Source organism: Mastigoproctus giganteus, chromosome 7 (genome assembly GCF_048544385.1).
Source record: "Mastigoproctus giganteus isolate SK-2022 chromosome 7, ASM4854438v1, whole genome shotgun sequence".
NCBI classification, from domain to species: domain Eukaryota; kingdom Metazoa; phylum Arthropoda; class Arachnida; order Uropygi; family Thelyphonidae; genus Mastigoproctus; species Mastigoproctus giganteus.
This window is the reverse complement of record NC_143581.1, coordinates 111,598,069-111,622,101: the sequence shown is the minus strand read 5'-3', so window position 1 is coordinate 111,622,101 and position 24,033 is coordinate 111,598,069. Positions and strand designations below refer to the sequence as shown.

General features: G+C 39.7%; 1 protein-coding gene across 1 annotated transcript in view; it reads left to right on the top strand.

Annotated features, from left to right (window-relative positions):
* Positions 1-24,033, top strand: part of LOC150083149 (phenoloxidase-activating factor 2-like) — a 57,889-nt gene that overhangs the window by 25,707 nt on the left and 8,149 nt on the right. The window contains exon 3 of the mRNA XM_090378406.1: positions 11,705-11,976. Within this exon, the coding sequence (XP_090234532.1) occupies positions 11,705-11,976 (272 nt within the window). The remainder of the gene's footprint in view (positions 1-11,704; positions 11,977-24,033) is intronic.

Below are 24,033 nucleotides of genomic sequence, written 5' to 3'. Positions count from 1 at the left end.
ACAAAGGGGGATCAAAGGTTGACAGGAATAATTACAGACCTGTTAGTTTGACTTCTGTTCCAGAGAAATAATGGAGTCTCTGGTTAAAGAAGCATTGCAGGATCATCTAGACAAGACAGTAGTAATAATTCAGACACAGCATGGGTTTCTCAAGAAGTTTTGTCTGACCAATTTGATTGGATATCATGATGTGGTCACAAAGGACTGGATGCAAGAAATAATTGATATCATATACTTGGATTTCAGGAAAGCTTTTGATACAGTATGGCATTAATTGGAGCATTAAGACATTAACGGCAAGTTGCTACAATGGATAAAAGGATGGTTGAGTGGGAGAAGACAGATAGTGATAATCAATGGACACTGCTCTATGTGGACTAATGTTATTAGTGATGTCCCTGGGGGTTCGGTGTTGGGCCCATTGTTGTTTTGTATATGTATTAATGATATTGGTGAAGGTATATAAAACTTAATGCCAAAGTTTGCAGATGATACAAAGTTGGCAGGGTTGTTAATATCAGTAATGACAGCGAGCTGTTGCAACAAAATCTGAATATGGCTAGATGGGCTAAGAAGTGGCAACTGAAGTTTAACATTGCAAAATGCAAAGTACTGCATATAGGTAACAGTAACCCCAGAGAAATGTACCAACTATGTGGTATTACACTCAGGGTAGTGGAGAATGAAAGAGCCCTTGGGGCTATTGTGCAATCAGATAGGAAGTTTTCTGAGCAATGCAGATAGGTTTCCAGAGTAGGTCATGGGGTCTTGTCAATAATATACAGGAATTTTGAGAGCAGGGATATGGAGGTGATTATCCCCTTGTATAAGACAATGGTCTGTCCACACCTTGAGTACTGCGTACAGGTCTGGAAGCTTCATTTTAGGAAGGATGTAGAGATGCTAAAACAATACAGAGAATGGCAACAAGACTGGTGAAGGGAACAAAGGGATGCTCTTTTGAAGAAAGGCTTAGGTTCTTCAAATTGTAGCTTCTGGAGACTAGGCCCCTGCGAGGCGATCTGATTGAGGTGTATAAGGCCTTCAATGAATTGAGCAGGCTTAATGCTGAGGGGATTCTTCCTCTTGCTCAGATTACAAACCGGAGCGGGCATAGATTCAAACTGAGGAAAGACAGTTGTAGAACAGGTGTGCGGAAGTTTGCCTTTATTCAGCGAGTAGTTGATTGGCGTAACAAACTTCCATGTGTTGTTGTGGAAGTTGATAGCTTAAAGAAATTCAAGGCGGAACTAGACAAATATTTGGAAGAAAGGATCAGTGAAATGGGAAAGGTTTTTTTTTTTTTTTGCTGATTCTGTATAAGCTTACTTTCTTGCATCATGTGCCTATGCTAATGCTAAAGAGGTGGGAAGAGGTGCTCTCATGGGTAGGACAGTTGGTAGGATCGCCGTTCTCCTTATACCTGGCGAAAAAGACCTGAGTTCGAATCTCGTCGATGACAGGAGGAGTTTTTATGGGTCTTTTTCACAATGTGGATGAGTTATTAGGGCGAGGGTAGAACGTATTTTTTCTTCTGGGAATTCGGGTTTTTCGTTGAGCAAAAGAGAAAATCGGCCTCAGAACACACGCAATTTACAGATACTACACGGAGGAACATGACCTTAGTCGCCGATGCTCCTAAAACTCAACAACAACAAGCCAAGAGAGACGTAGGAATCACCCCTTCTCTTGGGGGAGGGGAGCTCACGGAAGGCCAGCGAAAGGAAGACAGCTTGCAGAACAATGGCGGTCTGCAAAGTTGAGCACTAGTTTGGCATCCCACAAAGACCTTCTGGTAAACCGTGTCAACTGCACCTGATCAACCCGAGGATATAGAGATGCAAGGAAACCTTGACAGAGTGGCATATTTCGCACCCTGAAGAGGATGCCTGCACAGTTCTCATTTCCGGTTTACCAGGAAGGCGGGAGTAAGTCTGTTGGTAAGGTTATGTTGTGGCAGAGGCTTAGATCCTATTTTTTTTTTTTTTATTTTTTTTTTGAATGTTTCAGTTTCTATAGAGAAAAATAAAATTAAGGGCACTCGTAATTCATTACATAAGCAAATATTGATATCAAAGTAGAACGTCTCGTTTATACTATCAGATATTACATAAACTCTTATTTCTGTCTGTAAATTGCATGTGTTCTTTGGTCGATTTGCTTGTTTTGTTGGACAAAAAAAAACAACCCAGTTTCTGGGGGAAAAAACTTGCTGTCTACGCCTGACACCGACTAACTCAGCCAATGATTGAAAAAAGCCCAGTGAAGTTCCTCGAGTTATCGACGGGATTCGAACCCGGGCCTTTTCCACCCGATATGGGGAGGACGGTGACGATACCACTGTGCTAGGCGCAGTAGTTTTTGACAAATTAATACTACACCTCCTTTTCTTCTCTTTCCTGCTAGCAAGAACCAATAGATTATTTTTAATTGTATTAGTAGTGGCATATAATGCAAGGAACAAGTTTAGAGTGTAGGGTGTGTTTAGAGTCAAACGGCACCAGGGGTTTTCCCTATTTCCGCGTAGTATACATTGTGGGTGTGAAACGGAACACTGTCAACGTTAGAAGTTTAAAGGCGTGTGGATTTTGTATATGTGTAGTGTCGTGTACAGTTTGTTCCTCTGGTCATTTAGCCGCTGGGCCCCTAATGGGACCCAACGTTGCCCACACTCTGCCCCGTGGAGGCAGATCAGGTACACCAGTATTATAATTATTTACTCTGGCGGGTCCTGCCACCTAATTTCCTGAGATTTCAGTGGCTAGGACCTAAAAAAATAAATAAATAAATAAATAAAAATTGGGGTAAACGCTCGAGGTTACATTGGGCCGAAATGATTTGATGAGAGTGAGGTTAAATTTGGACGCAAGTTAGTAATTTAGCTACATTAAGTTAGGGGCGTACACATCCGTCTAGTTAGAGTGGGGGGAGAGACTGAAGGCTGGGGGGAAGACATAAGTACAATATAGTAGGCATCTCCGAGGGGGGGTCAGTGGGGACCAACCCCACCAAGCGAGATAGGATGCAGGTAGGGGGAGGAAACGAGAACCTGTCCCCCTGACAAGGGGAATTGAGTGAACAGAGAGCTAGGAAAGGGTGCCCAGTTCAGATCGCCTTAAGGCGCTGCAGGTCAGCACAGTCGACGAACCTGGTCAAAGCATTAGACATGTATGGTGTCTTATGTAGGACGGCACCTGAACGTCAGTTCAACTCCGCCTTTTTACTCTGTGATGAATACAGAGCTCTGTAAAACGCCAGAAATGTGTGTAATATTATATTATGTTTTTGCAGTGCGTGTGTTGTGTTGTTTAGTTGTTTCTGGTCGTTTTGTCACCCGGCAGGCGATCACCTGGAAAGCTTGTCCAGTGTCCGTCTACACCACGGGGAGGTAGGCCAAACTATGTGCTGCGGCCGCGGCCGCGCTCTGAACCCTCTGGTTTTCCAGCTGTTACTGCCCTAATATCAGAGCAAACAAAAAATAATAAATAAATAAAATAAATAAATAAATTAATTAATTAAAAAATGAAAAATATAAAAATGAAAAAAAAATAAATAATAAAAATAAATAATAAAAAAAATATTAAAAATATATATATATATAAAAATAACAAAATAATAATAAATAATATATATACGTATGTAAATGATACAAACTAAATAATAAAATCCCACCCCTCGGGTTGCCCAAACCCAGGGTACCAACAAAAATAAATAAGTAAATAAATCAAAATAAAAATTGAAATAAATTGATATAATAATAATAATAAAAAAATTAAAATTAAAGAAAAGAGAGGGGAAAAATATATAGTGCTTTTATAGACATATATATAGGGTTGTTAAAATTAAAGTATATCTATGTAGATGGCTCTGGAGCGAGTTCTAAGGCTCCTACTGAAGAGAAATTTGGATAACAGGTACCATAAAGAATGTGCTCGCCATTTATTGGGGAAAAAAATTAGTTATAAAATTTGTCACTATACGGCGCTGTGGCAATACAAATCACTTGAACAGCGCTACAATTGTTCAATGTGTACTCCATTTTGGTCAACAACAATTTACATTCGAAGAACAGCATTTTCTACAGCAGAACGTAACATGTCAACTGGAATAGCCAGCACATGACGTCTTATCCTGTCCTTCAGATATGCCAGAGTTTGACATCCTTCCCGATACACTTGGTTCTTCAAAAATCCCCACAACCAGAAGTCGCATGAGCTGAGGTCCGGTGATCGGGGTGGCCAAGATGTCCGGAAACAACGGCTGATGACCCGTTCGTCTGTAAAGTGTTGCCCTAGCAATCTTTGGACATAATTGATGTGGGTGGCGCACCATCTTGCATGAATATTGTATCCTGAAGGCACCCACGTTGTTGCAGCTCTGGTATTGCGAAATTTGCCAACATTTCATAATATTGCTATCCAGTGACAGAACGGGTGCGGGGTACAGTCGGTGTTACCTGTTCAAAAAAATATGGCCCAATCATGAATGTTGCCGTAAATCCACACCACAATGTCACTTTTGGAGAATGCAATGGGACCTCTTGGATAACTCGGGGATTTTCTGTTACCCAAATGCGACAGTTGTGCGCATTCACTTGTCCATTTAAGCAGAAGTGGGCTTCATCACTCCAAAGGATGTTCCATGGCCAAATGATATCCACTGTCATTCGAGCCAGAAATTGAAGTGCGCATGTGAAACGAATATCTGCATGACCATGCTTTAGCTGATGTAGCATGTGCATCTGGTAAGGATAGGACCGCAACACCTGATGCATTACTGGCCTAACAGTGGAATACGGCATGTCCACATCACGAAAAACAGCTGGCACACTTGCGCTACCACATGGAGATTGACTTGATAAATCCACGACAGCCATAGCCACATCTTCAACACGAAAGGAGTCCACTCGTTTTCGACCTCTACCTGGTTGAACACCAAGATGCCCTCTCACTTGATCTGATTATCAGTAGTGATTCTTCATGCATTAAGAATCTGCAGATAAAGGAACTACTAGGTGGCAGTGATCACAGTGTGCTGAAATGGGATTTACTCAAAGAGGTAACTACGATCAGGGGTAAAGGGAAGAGTTTTTGCTTTCGTAAAGGTGACTACGGTGCTCTGAGAGTATAGTGTTAGTATCGGTCCCACCGTATAGTATTTAAATTCTATACGGTGGGACCAACTGATGATGTTACCAACAGCAAATTCAAAATGGGAAGCATTCAAATAATTAATCTTGGACGCTACTAGGCTTTTCACATCAACTAAGAAATATTGTTCAAGATTTAGGTCTAAATGGAGGTCAGGTGAACTAATGGTCTATGCTTATTAACAGGAAAGACTACTTCTACAGGGACGGGATACACTTAAATAGAAAGCGTGCAAGAATATTTGCTGATGCTATCGAGGCACAGTTAGGTGGGTCGGAAAACTGCTAGTTGGAGGGATACACGGACTAATAGATTAACAGTAGCCGCTGGCAGAGGTGAAAGTGATTCTTGCACTGTTTCTATTGAAATGCAATTCAGCAGCAGCCTAGAAAGCAAGGCAATGAGGATTTCCAGGACAGCAAGTAAATACATGGGCTGTGTCAGGCTAACTAAGAATAGAAACAGGTGCATGTATACTTGCAGTTAAACCAATTCTAGGAGCATAGTTAATAAATTTGATGAGCTTGAAGTGCTAGTCAAGACATCAAAGTCTTGAAGTGCTACTCAAGACATCAAAGATATTGTTCGGGTATCGGAGACATGGTGTCACACAGACATAATCAATGCAGAATTGGTTTTTGGGGAGTACAATGTGTACAGAAAGGACAGACAGGACAGTAAGGGAGGAGGGATTATGCTATTAGTTAAGAAACACATAAAATCTAAGGAAGTGCATCCAATCCATGTTGGTGGACAATGCAGTGTTGAGTCTGTTTGGTGTGACATAATCACTGCACTGGGAAAGGAAAAATGAGAGGTGTGTTAACACACCTGATGAGTATAATGAGCAACTGTGTAGAGAAATAGAGTGGCCAGTAAATCAAAGTGTCTTATAATGGGGGATTGTAATTTTCCAGAGATTGACTGAAATTTATGGGTTAGTCACTTACACACAAGCAAGGCTTTTGTGGATTTATTGGATGAGTGTTTTCTACAGCAGCATGTTCGGGAGGCAACTGGAGGGAGTAATACTCTTGATCTGATTATCAGTAGTGATTCTTCATGCATTAAGAATCTGCAGATAAAGGAACCACTAGGTGGAAGTGATCGCAGTGTGCTCAAGTGGGATTTACTCAAATAGCTAACTACCATCAGGGATAAAGGGAAGGGTTTTTGCTTTCGTAAAAGTGACTACGGTGGTCTGAGACAGTATTTAAATTCTATACGGTGGGACCAACTGATGATGTTACCAACAGCAAATTCAAAATGGGAAGCATTCAAAGAATTAATCTTGGAAGCTACAAGGGTTTTCGTACCAACTAAGAATTATTGTTCAAGGTTTAGGCCTAAATAGATGTCAGATGAAATAATTAGACATGTGGCAGAGAAAACAAAAAGCATGGGATACATATAAATTAACTTAACAGTGACACAGAAGCCTATGATAGATATAAGCTGGTTTGTAACCAAGTTACAAAGGAGGTTAGGCAGGCAAAGGCAGATTACGATAAATCTTTGGCAAAGGATGCAAAGAAAAACAGCAAAGAGTTCTTTACTTATGTAAACTCTAGAAGGAAGGGGATGAATCAGATTGGTCCACTTGATATCGATGGGTCAACTGTTGATGATCCTGCTCAGGTAGCTAACAAACTAAATGAATATTTTACATCGACATTCACACATGAGGAGTTATTCAGCGAGGGGAATGCCAGAGGTGTATTCAACTCTAGCAGTAATCTAGATAATCTTGTAATAACTGAGAGTAAAGTGCAGGAGAAATTGTTGAAGATAAACATAATAAAGGCACGTGGGGTGGATGGAATCTATCCAGTTATATTAAAGGAGACAGCAAAGGAAGTAAGCCAACCCTTAGCCATAATTATGAGAGCTTACATGGACTCAGGGGAGGTACCCATGGACTAGAGATGTGCAAATGTGACCCCAAAGCACGAAGGAGGATCGAAGGAAGACACAGTTAATTACAGACCTGATAGTTTAACTTCTGCTCCAGGGAAATTATTGGAGGCCCTGGGTAAAGAAGCATTGCAGGATCATCTAGACAACTTCAGTTATAGCTTGGACACAGCATAGGTTTGTTAAGGGGAAGTCTTGTCGACCAATTTGATTGGATACTATGATGTAGACACTAAGGAACTGGATGCAAAGAATAATTTTGATATCGTATATTTGGATCTTAGAAAGGCTTTTGATACTGTTGCACATGGAACACTGCTGCACAAATTTGAGCAGTGTGGCATTGGAGGCAAATTGCTGCTATGGATAAAGGGGTAGTTAAGTGGGAGAAGACAGAGTGTGGTAATCAATGTACACTGCTCATCGTGTACTAATGTTATTAGTGGAGTCCCTCAGGGTTCAGTGTTGGGTCTATTGTTGTTTTCTGTATTTATAAATGATATTGATGATCGTATATCTGTCTTAATGTCCAAGTTTGCAGACGATATGATGGTCGAGAGGTTTATTACGTGACACTAATGACAGTACGCAGCTGCAACAGGTTCTTTTCTAGATGGGTCGAGAGGTGGCAACTGAAGTTTAACATTGACAAATGTAAAGTACTGCATATGGGAAACAGCAACCCCAGAGCAACGTATCAACACTGTGGTACTACACTGACAGTGGTAGAGAACGAAAAGGACCTGGGGGTAATTGTGCAGGCAGATATGAAGTTTTCTGAGCAGTGCAGACGATCTGCAAGAGTAGCTCATGGTGTCTTGTCAATGATATACAGGAATTTTTTTAGCAGGGATTAGGAGCTGATTATCCCCTTGTATAAGGCCACACCTTGAGTACTGTATACAAATCTGGAGGCCTCATGTTATGAAGGATATAGAGCTGTTTGAACGATTACAGCGAAGGGAAACAAGGTTTGTGAATGGAACAAAGGGTTGCTCTTACGAAGAAAGGCTTAAATTTTGCAAATTACAGTGTCCGGAGACTAGGCACCTGTGAAGTGAGCTGATTGAGGTGTATAAAGCCTTGAATGGTTTGAGCATGCTCAATGCTGATGGGATTCTTCCTCTTGCTCAGAATAATCGCCTGAGAGGGCATAAATTCAAATTGACAAAAGACAGTTGTAGGATAGATGTTCCGAAGTTTGCCTTTAGCCATCGGGTGGTTGATTGCTGGAACAAACTTCCATCTGTAATTGTAGAAGTTGATAGCTTAAACAGATTCAAGGCAAAACTAGACAATCATTTGGAGCGAGTGGATGGGTGAAATGAGAAGGGTGTTTTTTTTTTTTTTTTTTTTCGGCTGATGCTTTATAAGCTTCTTGCATCATGTGCCCATGCTAATGCTTCAACCTTCGCAATCATTTTGCACAAACAGTCATATGTCCACGCCTTATACGCTTCTGACGCCGGAATTCTCTGTTAGCTGCAGCTGCATTGTTGCTCTTCTGATCGTACAGTTTCACTAATAACGCATTTTCCTGTAACGTTGTTAGCATTGCTGCAGTAGTGCAGGCAAACATCTACTGTACGATTTTGAAGGACTGCTTTACTTTTATACAGTATAGTAGAGCTGAGTAGTTGTTCTGGGGCAATAACTTACGATTATGCAAATAATGTAAGTTATTTGCATAATCGTAACTAAGAGTGACAAATTTTATAACTAATTTTTTTTCCCAATAAATGGCGAGCGCATTTATTGTACGTGTTGTCTAAATTTCTCTTCAGGACGAGCCTTAGAACTCGCTTCACAGCCCTCTACATAGGAATACTTTAATTTTAACAACCCTGTATATCTCTGATGCCGCATTGTCCAAAGGCCAGTGCCAGCAGGAGCCTCCACTAGGAAGGTAGGAGGTATTCCGTAGTTGAGTGAGAAGGCATCTCCAGCGATCAAAAGCATGACGAGCAAATTCTTGCAAGGACTGGAAATTTTCTCTGGTGCTCAGGAAGTCCGGCGACAGTGATACTAATGGAGGGAAGAAGGTTCTGTCGAAGATCTAGGTATTGATGGCAGTGCTGTTAAATATGTTCCCAGTCTTCTACGGCGCCACAAGAACAGAGAGGTGATTCAGCAAGGTCGAAAGTTGCTATTTTGCTATTTTGGCATTAAGTGAGCAATGACCAGATAATAAGTAGAGAGAGAGAGAGAGAGAGAGAGAGAGAGAGAGAGAGAGAGAGAGAGTACAGACCAGGATGAAACCATTTCTGAGTGGACTCTAACGTGGCAAAGGTGACGTTGGGTATGAACTTTAAAGTAACAAGACCCTTAGAGGTAGCGGACCATCTATCTTGCCAACGCTGCATCAAAATATTCCAACAGCGTGTTTTCTCTGCCTTATGATCCAAAGTGACATCGATGGTAATACCAAGAGAGGTGACAGGGACAGTGTGCCTAATGTAGAAGCAGTGGCTTCAGTACAGAAGAAAGAGATCGAGGGGGCAGACAGCCGTTAAGGACCTGCAAAGCAGGAGTAGACACAGTCCTAGAGGCCCTGCACATTACTAAAAGCATTTCAGGTTGAATGCTGTGAGGTTTAGTCTGTACTGAAACCTTCTTCACGTGCCAGAACCAGGCGGTCGCGCCATAGGAACAAATTGGTAAAAACAAAGCTTTGTTATATAACCGTAGAGAGCGAGAATTTAGATCCCAACATTGTTTAGAGAGACACAGAAGTGAGAAGGTAAGTTTTTTGACGTTCTCTGAGAGATCTTCCAAATGTTTCCTAAACGTAAGTTTACTATTAATGATCAGACCAAGAAATTTTAGAGAAGAAACCATGGACAGTGATTTGTTTTGAAGTTTTACAACAGGTGGCAGTGAAATATTAAGCGAACCCTTAACCAGCATCATTTTAGTTTTCGTGGAGGATACGGATAATTTACTTATAGTGGACCATTGAGAGAGAGAGATCTGACATGACTAAGTTGGCAGTACTTTCAAGAGAGGCACGGGAGTTGCCCTGGATCAGCAGGGTGAGCTCGTCTGCATAAGCCAATTTGGAAGTATAAGGAATAGTTTTAAGGAGACATTCGTCAAGAACGATGTTCCAGACGAGTGGTCCAAGAACAGAGATAACAGAAATTGTACGATTTTCAAAGTAACTTCTTAGAAAGTTATAAAGAGGAAGAGGACAATCGGCAGCACGTAAGCGAGCAAACAAACTAGACCACCATAACAGATCAAACGCTGCAGAGAAATCAACAAAAATAGAAGAACGTATTTAGAGCTTGCAGAGTTAACTCTAGAAAGGAATTCAACGACTGCTTCTTCAGTTCCTCATCCAGTTCGGAAACCATATTGATCGTCTGATACAAGAGAGGTGTTAGTGAAAAGAGGAGTGAGTCTTATAGCAATCAATCTTTCAAGTGTTTTGGCCAAATGTGATAACAGGGCAATAGGACGGAAAGATTTGCCACTCGGGGTGCTTGAAGGCTTAGGAATTAGTTTAGGAAGAGCCGTCTTCCAGATAACAGGAAATGTGCTTTCATTCAGACATTTGTTGAATAAGGTTGGAAGAACCGTTGGACGTAGTTTGTGAAATTGTTTGATAAAGATACCCTCATGAAGGTCGAGGTCTGGACAACCAGAGTTGTTAATTTTTAGGACAGCTAAGACCACCTCCAGCTGCGTAAATGGCTCAGTTTCAGAAGTAGTGTGTAGGAGTTATTGAGCTGTCTTATTTGTTGATGAGTAGTCGTCATCCTTTGGGCGGTCAGAAGGAAGCAGACTGTCAAAGATAGCGTTGATGGTGTTCTTCCGGGTAAGAGTTTCGGTGCCGTTTGCGGGTACCGACCAATAAACAGCAGGAGAATAGGATTTATTCCTGGTAAGGCGATAAACAAAGCCCCATGGGTCCCGATTTTCTTAGTTACGATGAAAAACCTAGTAGCTTCCACAATAACTTTGCCGAATGCTTCTCATTTAATATTTGCTGCTGCAATATCATCAGACGGTCCCGCTGTATAGCAACGTGGCTGAGTTAGTCTGTCTCTGGCGATGGTAGCATGGTTTTTTTCTACTGGAAACCCAGGTTCTTCGTCCAGCAAACAGAAAATTGACGTCAGAATACACGTAAGTTACAGACAATATGCACGGAGCAATTTGACCTTAGTCGTTGGTGGTCCTAAAACTACTACTACAACAACACATGAGGTGGTTTAACGGTTGGGGCAGGCATAATATGCAATGTATGCACATAGTTTTGCATAGATAGATTGATTGCGCAATTTTGTACGTACAGAGGGGGAAGAGAGATCGTGTCCCACATAATTTTTTTCTTAATTCAATAGGCCACTATTCCTTGTAATGGTCAATAATGCTCTTCCCATTAGTCCAACTGGTAAGTTGCATTTTTCAAAGTGAGGATATTCCCTGAATGGAAATTTCCATTCTCTACTACTCTGAGGACACAAATTTAGTCGTCAACCTTCTTTATGTCCCAGTGACTTATAGAACTTTGATGACCGGGTGTGTAAAATTTTATAGGGACAAAAATTTCACATTGCACATATGCATTTTAAGATTTTATAAGTGTTATTATTTATCATTATTTTTTGTCTCAAGAAAACTTTTTTCTGTAGACACAATGCTCCAGAGCTAAAAGTTCGCTTGGGTGACTGGGATGTCCACAGAGATGATGAATTCTATCCTTATGTGGAAAAGTATGTTGCAGACGTATTTATTCATCCCGAATACTATCCTGGTAATCTAAACAACGACTTGGCCCTTTTACGCACCGACTCTCCTGTGGACACGAGACAACCCCACATCTCCCCAGCCTGTCTACCCGAACCCCAAGAAAACTTTGTTGGTCAGAAGTGTTGGGTAACCGGATGGGGCAAGGATTCTTTCGGTAAGTGATAGTTAAAATATTTTAAACAATATTAAAATAAATTAAGTGAAAAAGGTTTTTTTTTTGTTTGTTTTCGTGCAGTTTTAAACAATGTCATGAAGCTCAAGCACTGAGAAGTCAATATATATGCTGACGTCTAATTTCTGATCGATTTGGCGAACTTTGATTTTTCGCTTCTTTACCTAATTGCAACATTGAGCAATTATGGTTCTGCTTTGTTTCACAGCATATTAAATTAGAACACGGGGACACGGGGGACTAAGTCCTCGCGATAGCACAGCGATTACAATCACCGTCCTCCCACACCGAGCGGAAGCGGCGCCAGTACGAATCCGTTAATGACGCGAGGAATATTTATGGGCTTCTTTTCACAACGTGACCGAGAAGAATACACGCAGTTACAGACAAAATATACTAACGCCTCATAGCCATAGTATCCTTGACTTTAACGCACACCACTTAGAGAATGAAAAATCATTATTCTATAAAGAATTATAATGTAGGAAGCCATTAGAGTTGAGGAAATATTTGCCAACGTGGACTAGTTTTACAATGAATGCTTTTCTTTTTGTACAAACATTTTCAGTTATTTTAGTAACAACTGTGGATGTGTGTTGTCTTCGGTAGAGTTGCTCCTGAACGCTAGCTCAACTTCGCCGCAGAACTCTATAAAATACCCAGAAATTAGTAGCAACTATACTCGAATAGCTTTATAATGTATCATGAGGCATCCTTTGAAACACTTGTTAGCATTTGCGGTTAAAGAACAGCAAATTCCTTATTTTCAGCTGATAAACTTTCATCTGAAAACTGTCTTACGAAAGACCTGTCTTCGCGGTTAACATAGTGGTTATAATCATCGTATTCCGCACACTAAGTAGAAGATGATCTGTTCGAATCTCGTCCATGGCGCCAGAAATTTTAATCGACTTAGCAAGTTTTTCGTTCAGCAAAGCAGGCAAACCGACTAGAGAACATATGTAATTTACAGACATTTACAAATGCGAATAAATGAAGTAATTATGAGGCGGTTCTAATATGGCTTTTTTTTTTAATGCTGAAAAACATCAACTAGTTTACATAAATAATTTTGCAACTTAATTTCTAACTGTTCTTTATAATGATGACAATAATTAGCCTCTGTTGGTTTTTAGATTAAAAATGAACCTAACACTGACCAATGTTAAGATATGTTTATTTCAATGTCAATCGGAGCAGTGACATAAAGTGTCTGATATATTTTTAGTTCAACCAACAGCCCTGCTATGTTTTGAAGCAGATATTTACTCGTATATACAGTGTGCGTTTGATTTTGTTATTCAAAGGATTATGCGTTGCAGGTCTTCCGTGAAAATTCATGGTCTGCAGCTCTCTACGCTTCGGTACATTCCTGCCACTCAGTATGTATTTTTTACTTGTTTGGTTGTTTTTTTTTTTTGGGGGTTATTCAGCCACCCCCGCTTCGACTTCCACTTCTGCATTTTGTGAATTATCGACCAGGGAATATTTCATTCTTCGCATAACATCTATCATTGTCCTCTAAAATTCTTCCAGCTCTCTCTCTCTCTCTCTCTCTCTCTCTCTCTCTCTCTCTCTCTCTCTCTCTCTCTCTCTCTGTGTGTGTGTGTGTGTGTGTGTGTGTGTACACACATAATTTTCTGCAATCAGTGTGATACCTCATGGATTTTGGTAGGATAATGTATACATCTTTATCGTGTGTGTTCCATAATAAAGTTTCCATAATAATATTACAAAACGTATTTCATCCCATCAATCAACGTTATTAGTCCATTTTAGTGTACTATATATGTTGTTTTCTCAAACATCTAAAGTTAATTTCCAATGCACTATAGGGTTGAATGTCATCATATTGTAATATTGTTGAATGTCATCATATACATGCTGTATATATGTAAATAATGATCCCGCTGGTCAAAATAAAGTTTCTTTTAAGTTCCCGCTGGTAAGTTGGCTGTTATGCTGTAGAAAGGTTTCAGTCCTTGTCCACTAGATAACATTATAAGTTTGTATTAAAATTACACTATCAGTTAATTAAAATCTGGGCTATTTGAGGCAAGAATGTTTTAGTGATGGAGCCTTTGGGGAGGGATATTCTATATGTTTTGCCAGGCGTTAAGAAGATGGACTGCAAGGCTTTTTTTTTTCTTCGATGGCGTTTGCTGGGGTAGTAGTAAAATCTGGGATGGTCCTAGGGAGCTCCTTGGCGAGCCGGTAATGCACACCTTTGCGAATTACCACCAGGTCCAGGAGGAGAACTCCCGCCAGAACTTGTAACACTGAGTTGCTTACCGTGTAGCAAGCATGGGTAATAGTTAGAAGGATATTACGCTCAATACAGTTGAGCTTTGTATGCTTTATGCAGTGAGCGACGACTGAGATTCCACTCAGACATGCTGATCCTCGCCACCATTACGGTGTAGTTCCTGACATTGCGGTGAAGGTAATCTAGATGCTGGTAAAACGGAAGCTTAGGGTCGAGAGATGATCCCAAGGTACTTCAGCTCCGTTGCCAGTTTGACGGAATACCAGCAATTTTAATCTGCGGTTGTCTGCTTAATTATCCGAGAGATTCCTCTGAATAGAATTGAAGTAGTTTTCTCAGGAATTACAAAGGAGGTTCGCCAATTCTTGTAACGTTGTTAGGGATTCATTGGCTGTTGTTTCCAGGGAAGCTCAGGGGTTTCCGATAATTGTCAGATCAGGTCGTCTGCGAAGGTTTGGGAGGAAACCCGGCCGAGGTTTAGGTTCAGGAACTAGTGAATGACCACATTCCGTAGGAATGGACCAAGGACCGAGTCCTGGAGGCAGCCTCTGTAGATATTTCTGGACCCATGTCGATCGGTATTTCTGACTGTAACACTCCTGTTGTGCAGATAATCCTGTATATTTGTTAGAATGCTAGCTTCTCTGAAGTATACTGGGCCGCCAGAGCTGGTCAAAGGCCCGGCCAAATCCACTTATATTGCTAAGAAATATTTTGTGACTGAGTTTGTGACGGAGTCCAAGAGCCATCGAAGGGTATCTTCCGCCGAACGGCCGCCCGAAAGCCGAACTGGTTTTGGGGATTGGAGATTTACACAGTCAGTGCTTTTCCAATCTGGACAGTAGAAGACGTTCAAATATTTTGCTTAAAATGGGAAGGAGTGCTATGGGTCTCTATCTTTGACTGCTCTAGTCGGCTTCTTCAAGATGAAGCGTTTAAACGACTATAGAGGTCACTAATTCTACCTTCTTTTTACGGCTTTCTTTCAAGTCCGTTTTCTCACCATAAATTATTATGAGCTTTAAGCACTTACTCTAATTTGTTACTGCCTTAGCTTCGTTTTTTGATCCAACTCGACATTTTATCACTATTTCCTGCCTCAACTTTCTGCTGCGCACTAATTGAAAATTCTAGGTATCGATTTTATACCCTATTTTAGCAAATTTTTGCCTTCTCATAAGCTTACTGTTTGCTTTTGGTTTTTATTTTCGGCTCGTTTTATTTTTCAGTTTTTATTCTCGGCTCGCCATTTCCCGGCACTTATTTTTCGGCTTCTTACCACGCAAGCATTTGGTATTAGTCTCTTTTTCCTACTAACTCTTGCACAATTAGGATACTTACTAAAAGGATGGGCTTTACGATCCCAGCTAGCCCAGTAATTTTAATATCTTTTTCTTAACTTTTTATCTTTCTACTTCTACTTTTCCCGTTCGTAAAGCTATTAGTGCAGTACGAGGGTAATACAAACGTTCCTGATGTCCTTAATCTCTCGCTATCTTCGCCTTATTTTTATTTACACTTTTTTTCTTCCCTATTGTAAATTCACTCCCCTGCCTTATGCCATTTGCTTGCACTAAATTTTAAATTTTATGTACATACTAGATGTACCCGGCGTAACATACGCCATATTTTTGATTATGGCGTAAATAGTTTAATCTAGATCCTTCAGTCTTCACCATTCTTGTTTAGCGGTGATATAATTCTACAGCAGCCACCTGTAGGAGATATGCATATGCCTCTATTTGCAGGTGGTTCCCCGTCTTCTCCAACAAATATTGCAGCAACCTCCGTTTTGTATGTAGGTTCATTATATTGTCGCTTAACCATCTCGTCCAATTGTTGTATTACTTCGGCGATACACCCTTCGTTTGATTATTTTTTAAGCCGTTTTGTTGTTGCTTCAGCAGAATCGAAAATATAAAGTTGTCCATATCCTGGCTTATTTGCCTCGTTTAGATACTTGAACTATTAAATGTAGAGAGTATTACATCTATATTAGATTTACCATTTGCATTAGAGGAGGTTATTACCTCCTGTAATGCAAGTCCCCTATCATCTGTTAATGATATTTCGCATTAGCGTCAACAGAGACGAATATCCTGTTTCCCCTGAAAGTGAATGATGAAATCCCCCATATAACTAAGGTACGGAGCTATATCATTTACCATATTTAAAATACAGAGAACTAAATAGAATTTAACACCAGTCGTTGTAATACAAATACATATACAGCATAAGAAGTGCAAAACAGACAGCTGAGTCACAGTAAGATCAGAGTTTCAGATAGCACGCAGCTGACCTGAATGACATCCTCAATATCCTTCAGATATTGAGGATTTTCTCAACATTGAGTTAGGTCTTCGCACCTCTGAGCAAGTTATCCACCCGTTATCCAGACTATGCAACGTTTGTAATATTAAGTAATTCATCTGAGCAAGCACGTATTTTGGATACTGATATTTGGCGAGTCGATGCTATTATTAAGCCGTACAGGTTGTCTTCTGGCTCTGCTGCCGATCTTATCGGACCTACTCATGCTAGCTGGCAGTTATCTTTCCAATGTATATCTTCATCATCATTATCGTTACTATTTTATGTCAATTGTAGAAGTGCTGTAAAAAATAACACTGGTTTTCGTGTCTTCCTTCTGCAACAAACTTTTGCCATGGTCACCCTTACTGAAACCTGGTTACATCCACACATACTTGACAGTGAAATTTCACCTATCTCCCATTCTGTCTATCGTTTGGATCGAGACTCAAGGGGTTGTGGCCTTGTTGTTTTTACCCATTACTTGGTCAAAGTGCTGCAGTTCACTAAACATTTTTCTATTGAAGTTATCTCTTTATTAGTTAATCATGTAGGAAAGCTTCTCCTACTTATGCTTTTATACCTTGCTCCCCCAGTTTCTTTAGCTACCATTCAACAATTAGAGGATATTATAGATGCGGGGATATTTTTGAAACCTCCGAAAGCGCTAACTCTTATTCTGGTTGATTTTAATGTCCTAACTGCCTTTAACCAGAATCGTTCACCAAATTCACTGGCTAAGCAATTTTGCAACATTTGGTTTAGTAATGCTATAACTGAAATCTGTTACTTTAGCACCTGGAACTCCTCCTCCTTGACTTAGTTTTTACCCATGAATCAACTCTCTTTTCAATTTCTAAAGGTGATAATTTCATGAGATCAGATCACTTTCCTATTGTCGTTGATTTCCTTTCTTTTATTTCTGAACTTTCCTTTCACCGATATTTTTTAGCTTTAGGCACACAGACTGGACTTCGTTAAATCGATTTTCTGGCAACGTTGATTGGATTTCCATTCATAATTTTGAATCGATCGATCATTACATTAATTATATGTATTTAGACCTCCATTCTGCAATTCTGATTTCGTTCCATCAAATTCTCTTCCGCTTCGTAGTAACTTCTCTCACCGGATGTCGAAAAAGCTTGTGTATTTAATTCGTCGCAAAAATTACCTCCACAAAAGGTATTTAACACTCAAAACTAACTTTAGCTACTTTTCTTTTTCTTCCCTTAGACGCCATGTCAAGCAGTCTACTAAATCTCAATACTCTCATTATCTTCACTCAGTTGAAGACCAACTTACTGGGAATTTTAATTCGAGACCATTGTGGTCCTATCTAAACGGTTATCGAGATCTTCAAGAATTCCTATATTAACTAATGATTCAAATATCTCTAACTGTCCTCTTGGTATTGCTAATCTTTTTGCTAGTTACCCATATTTCAAAAGGAATATGGGTAACTTGCAAAAGTATGGGAATATGGGAATGTAGTTACCCATATTTCGGGAGAACGTTGCTGTTCGGGAGAACAGCAACGTTCTGTTCCCTGTTATCCGTTTGAATATAATACTAATGGCATTGATAGATTAGTTCTCACTACTGATGACGGCCAGTCAGCCATTTCTCGGCTTAAGATTTCACTGCTCCTGGTCCTGATACCCTCCCTGTTCTTTTCTTCAAGTAGTTCGTCTTTCGCTCCAGTTCTTACAAATCTCTTCAATTACTGTCTTCTTCATGGCTGCTGCCCTTTAACGTTCAATGAGGCCTATATCATCCCGATTTATAAAAAAAGGATGATAAAGCTAAGCCTAATAACTACCGACCTATTACTATACTGAATACATTTGCGAAATTTTTGAACTGCTACTTTATAAATATCATAGTTCCTACTTTCATCCTTTTATCAATAATCGCCAGAATGCGTTTCTTCCCAGGAAATCAACTGTTTCAAATCTTACCTTGTTCTCTCATTTCCTACAAACTAATTTGGACAAAGGAAATAAAATTAATTCGCTTTCCTTGATATTTCAACCTTCATTTGACTCTGTCCACATCGGTCTTTTGCGGTTCAAGCTTTCATCTTATGGTGTACGATCCCCTTTACTAGCTTTGGTTCACTGCTTAGAAATCGTAAATTATCCATAATAATTGATGGTAATAATAAATCTTTATTTATCCTACCAAATATAAAATATAGGTATACATTGGTAAGTAACAAATTCCTTTCACGGCAGAAAATGCCAGGGATTACCATAAAATGAAAATAAAAGAATGGCTAAAATATACAAGAAAGGTAAAATATACACGAAAAGATGAAATATAAACTGCATTACTCATCACTACGTTTCTGTGTAGAGTCCTGGCAATTGTAATACAAAAGTTCATCTTAACATCACATCCACTGAATAAACTTGTGCGAAATATGCACTATTCAATTGCGTACACACAGTTCTTGACAGAAATTCGAACAACTACAGTAGGCCTCAGCGAACCACACTGCGGTTTGTTTCCTATATTTCGGATCTTCTATGAGCCTTAGTAGGTCAATTCCGATATGTGTTAGGCACTGAACTGATTCTAACGCACTGGCGGGTATAAACCTGTCGGCCATCTTCAGTCTGTTGGTCTTCATTCTCAAGGATGTTGTGCCTCTTAATGCAGATGGCGGGATGTGCCACTCACAAAGCTGTCAGAAGCATGGTGATGATATTGTGCCAGTCATCATTTTGATTGTGGTCATTAATCGTTTCCAGGCAATGATGTCTGGTAAATGCTGCAGTTTAAGCTGTTCAGAAAGCTGCGTGGTCCTTAACTGTTGAGGGAGATGGTGCTTATGGTTTGCCCACTTCAGCAGCCAGAATTCACTCGCATGTATTCTCCTAATATGGGTAGGGGTGATTGACGCCCACAATTCGGCGCCATACGAAATGGCGGAATATACGGTGGTTCTTAAATATCGTGCGGTTGTTGTAGTCTGTTTCACGTGCAAGAGGTGCTGTTTAGTTGCCCAACGTAAGTAGTTCATTTTCTTTACAATCAGGTCAATATGCGACTTGAACGTAAGTTTAGTATCAAATGTTACTCCCAGATCTCTATGCGTCTCAACAACTGGGATAGGTTTGCCATTAAGTTTAGGGTGTACGAGCGTAGGCGATTTTTTGAGCGAGTACACCATGATTACAGTCTTCTGCGGGTTTAGGGACAAGCCAAATTTATCTAAGTACACAAATAAGTTCAGTAGGTTATGATTAATCTGGTCACACAATGCACTATTGGTTATGGACGGTTGGATGGGTGTTAGGATCTTAATATCGTCTGCATAAATACCTACATCATCTCTACCCTTGCAGAACGGGATCATCATGGCGATAAAGAGGAGTCCAGATAAGGTTGTACCCTGTGGAACTCCAGCATGGAGTTAGCGTTGGAGGATCTGACTATCTGTACGGTAATAAATGGACCGACAAGTAAGTAGGGCCTGTAGGAACTTTTTTTTAGCAAATTTCCTTTTATTTGGAAGGCGTGTTGGAGCAGATGAAGTAAAGCATGCACATCCAGATTATCGAAGGCTTCTTTTATATCAGAACACTTCAGCAATCCCGATTACTGTTTCGCAAGGTGTTCCTCAAGGCTCACCAATGGGTCCGCTCTTCTTTACTGTTTATACTAATCATCTGTCAGTTGATTAGTTTATGAGCTGACGGACTGAAACAAGTCCGTCATTAAGGGACTTATTTCAGTCCGTTAATGTCTTAGATAGTATGAACCAGAGCTATAATGCTTAGTGGCAACTCCATGCAGTTGATATTAAACTTTACAAAGTTATTTGTTCTTCAACTGACAGGGATGAACTCCAGTTCTGTCTTGATTCCCTCTCATTCTGGCTCAATAAAAATAACTTGTTTCTAAACCCGTTAAAATGTAAATTATGCGTTTTCGCTCGAATTGTGCAGTTAGACCCCTCCGTCCTTACTGATTACACTGGTTTACAGTGTATCTGGGGTTTGAGTAAAAGTATGTGGCAGTTATTTACGTATTTTTACTGATTACTAAACCGAAGTCCGTTTGATTCTATCACGTAAAGATTTTCACAATTCATTAACAAAATATTACCCAATTACCCAGGTATTATACGCAAACGTATACATAACTATAATTTCTGCAATGGTTTACAAGTTTTATACCCCTATATTCGTAATCAGTATCAAATATTTGCCTCAAATACAACAGATTGTGCATTTTAACCCGTAGGTGGTAGATGACTTTCATCAACCGGTGAAATACCACTACTTTGCTTATTGGAGGCTTGAAGTGGTGAAACCCATGTTTAGTCTCTCGAGCAAAGTTTCCGGCAGCCCCTCCCCCCAATACTTCTCCTTCAACCCACGCACGGTACTAAGTACTATAGGTTTTGATACCTTTCATGTTTGGGGTTTTCATAAAAAAAAAAAAAAAAAAAACTACACATACTGCAAGGTAGCCGACCTTGACCCAGGAAGGTAGATGCCCCCCACCACGCTCTTCCGGCCTATCTGTGATTCCCAGAATTTTATTTTCCGAGTGGAGTCTGGGAGACTCCTGTGTGTAGTTACGGGTTAAACTTGTCTGAGCATGCACTCACTTGTTTGTACAGTCCTCTCAACCACAGAGCCTATATAAGTGGCACATCCCTTATGCGGTTACAGTACCGCATGGACCTGATCTGCCTGTAAAACCTCCACCAGAAACTTTGGAGTGAGTCCATATCTTCTCCAACCGAAGCAGAAGCTAAACAGATTAGTGAAGAGGAATGTTATCAACCAGAAAATAATTTAACACCACAACAATTCACGCAAGTCGAACTGAACGATTTAGTATGAGACTTAGATCTTCCCAAGTATGCTGCTGAAATTCTGGGATCCAGATTTCAAGTGAAGAACTTACTTGCTCCAGGTACATCATTTTCCTGGTACAGAAGTCGTGAAAGGGAGTTTATACAGTATTTTTAACAATAAGGTCCTCTCGTATATTGCAGTGATATCGCTGGTTTAACAAGTGCCTTAGGAGCTCCATCATATGTTCCTAATGAATGGAGACTATTTATAGACTATTCTAAGACTAGTTTAAAAGGTGTTCCCTTGTATAATGGAGATAAGTACACATCTGTGCGAGTTTCTCATTCAGTTTACTTAAAAGAAACTTATGACAATCTAAAGTTGCTTCTGGAGAAAATTAAATATCAAGATCACGAATGGCAACTATGTGGAGACTTAAAAGTGTTATGTATATTGTTGGGGAAACAGGGTGGGTACACTAATGCCACGCTTTATTTGTGAATGGGACAGCAGAGCTAAAGCACTGCATTGGACAAAGAAGCAATAGCCTCGGAGGCACAATCTTACACCGTGGTCAAAAAATATTGTGCATGACAGTTTGGTGAAGCTAGATAAAATACTTTTACCTCCACTGCATATCAAGTTAGGCATAATGAAGCAATTTGTTAAAGCATTGAATAATGATGGCAACTGCTTTAAGTACCTTTGCAGTAAATTTCCCGGTTTATCTGACGCAAAACTTAAGGAGGGTATCTTCATTGGTCCCCAAATTAGAAAATTGGTTTTAGACGGTCAGTTTGAAACTACTATGACTGACGTTGAAAGGAAAGAGAAGCCTGGATTGCTTTTAAAAGTGTAATGGAAAATTTTCAAGGAAATCATAACTCACAGGATTATGGGAAAATTTTTCAAAATATGCTCGAAAAGATTCGCAATTTAGGTTGCAATATGAGCATCAAAATTCCCTTTTTGCATGCCCATCTTGATTTTTTCCCCGTAGATCTTGCACAGATGAGCGAAGAACAAGGGAAGAGATTCCATCAGGACATGAAGGAAATGGAGCAGAGGTACAGCTGGTGTTTAAAAAGAGAGAAACTTGGCACTGTACATAAAAGAAAAACGACTAAACATTCTTTTCAAACAAAGAGGCGAAGGTCTGATTAATGAAAGTTTCAGAATTTTGATTAATATTTGTTAGTATTTACGTATTTTTTGATATATGAAAATGTAATCCTATCAATTTGTCATTACTAAATACAATAAAGTTATATACTTTCGTAAGAAAACAATACTTTTTTATTTCTTAAATTGTGATGTATCTGGATGTGATAGAAAAAAATCTAAGTCATATTTGAAATCACAGCAACGTATTTCTGCAGTAGGACCTATTGAAATTCAAACCCCACTGAACAAACTTAAATTTGTAAACTAGTGTTATTATATCGGAAACTTTTTAATTGCAAGTACTGATGCAGTCAAGGACTTAGGTGTCCGATTTCGATCTGACCTCTTTCCACATTGCGTGATCAATGTCTCAGACTTCCAAACTTCTTAGATCAATCAAGCGTTCTTCCTCTATTTTCAAGAGTGACAAAGTTATAATTTTTTTCTACTTATACTTCCCATTTTTGATTATTGTGATGTTATTTGGTCCCCACAACAGACTTTCTCACAGACTTGAGAGAATTCAAATTAAATTCATTAAATTCTTATGCTATCGAAATCACCTTTCCTTTCACCGTCGAAATTATGGAGCTCTTTGTGGTCGCTTCAGAATCGTTCCTCTTCACTCTAGACGACAACTCCGTGGGTCTCTTTTTGCTTACAGTATCATAAGCTCTGTTATCGATTCTCCATCTCTCCTTGAACAAATACCTTTCGCTGTATCCCGTTTGAATTCTCGTTACAAAACTAATTTTTCCCTGCCTGTCCATCGAACTCAACACTTACTTGGTAGTCCTCTGTTTCGTTTCCTTCAGGTACTGAATAATTGCAACGTTGATTTTACACTTAATCTATCTATGTATAAAAATTTGCTCCTTACTCTGTTTTCTTAATCGAAATTTTGTATATACTTGTATTTTAATTCTAGTTTTGCATTGATTATTACTGTTTTGTATTGATTCTGTAACTCTCAGCGTTCTCACCAATAGTTAGGGTTTGTGTGCCCTGTGAGTGAGAAGTCTGCATATAAATAAATAAATATGCTATCCGTGAACACAACTGAAACCCTTCAACCTCCCATCGACCACACATGGTTCAAATATGCAAGCGATGTCAACTTCCGCACGATTGCAATAAATTTGCAGTTCATCTGTAACAATCAGAGACCGCTTCTCATTCATTTGGATGATTTTGACTCCTTCAAGCGGAGAGCAAGTAACCTGTCTTCTGTTCTAGTCGTTTGTACTATATTCCCAGTAGCAGCCCTATAGTTAGAGCAACCTGCCATTTCCCCAACTGCGGAATCTTTTAATTTTAAAAAAAAAATTCCTCAACATCGTTCTCTCTTTCCAGATCCAATACCATTCTGCACTATTGGACGCACATTTTTAACCCTTACCATTTTGAGCATACCAGTCATTGCTCTTCTAACAGCATTTTGCACATCCCTACTACTCTTTAATTTGGAGCCATTCTTTGCCT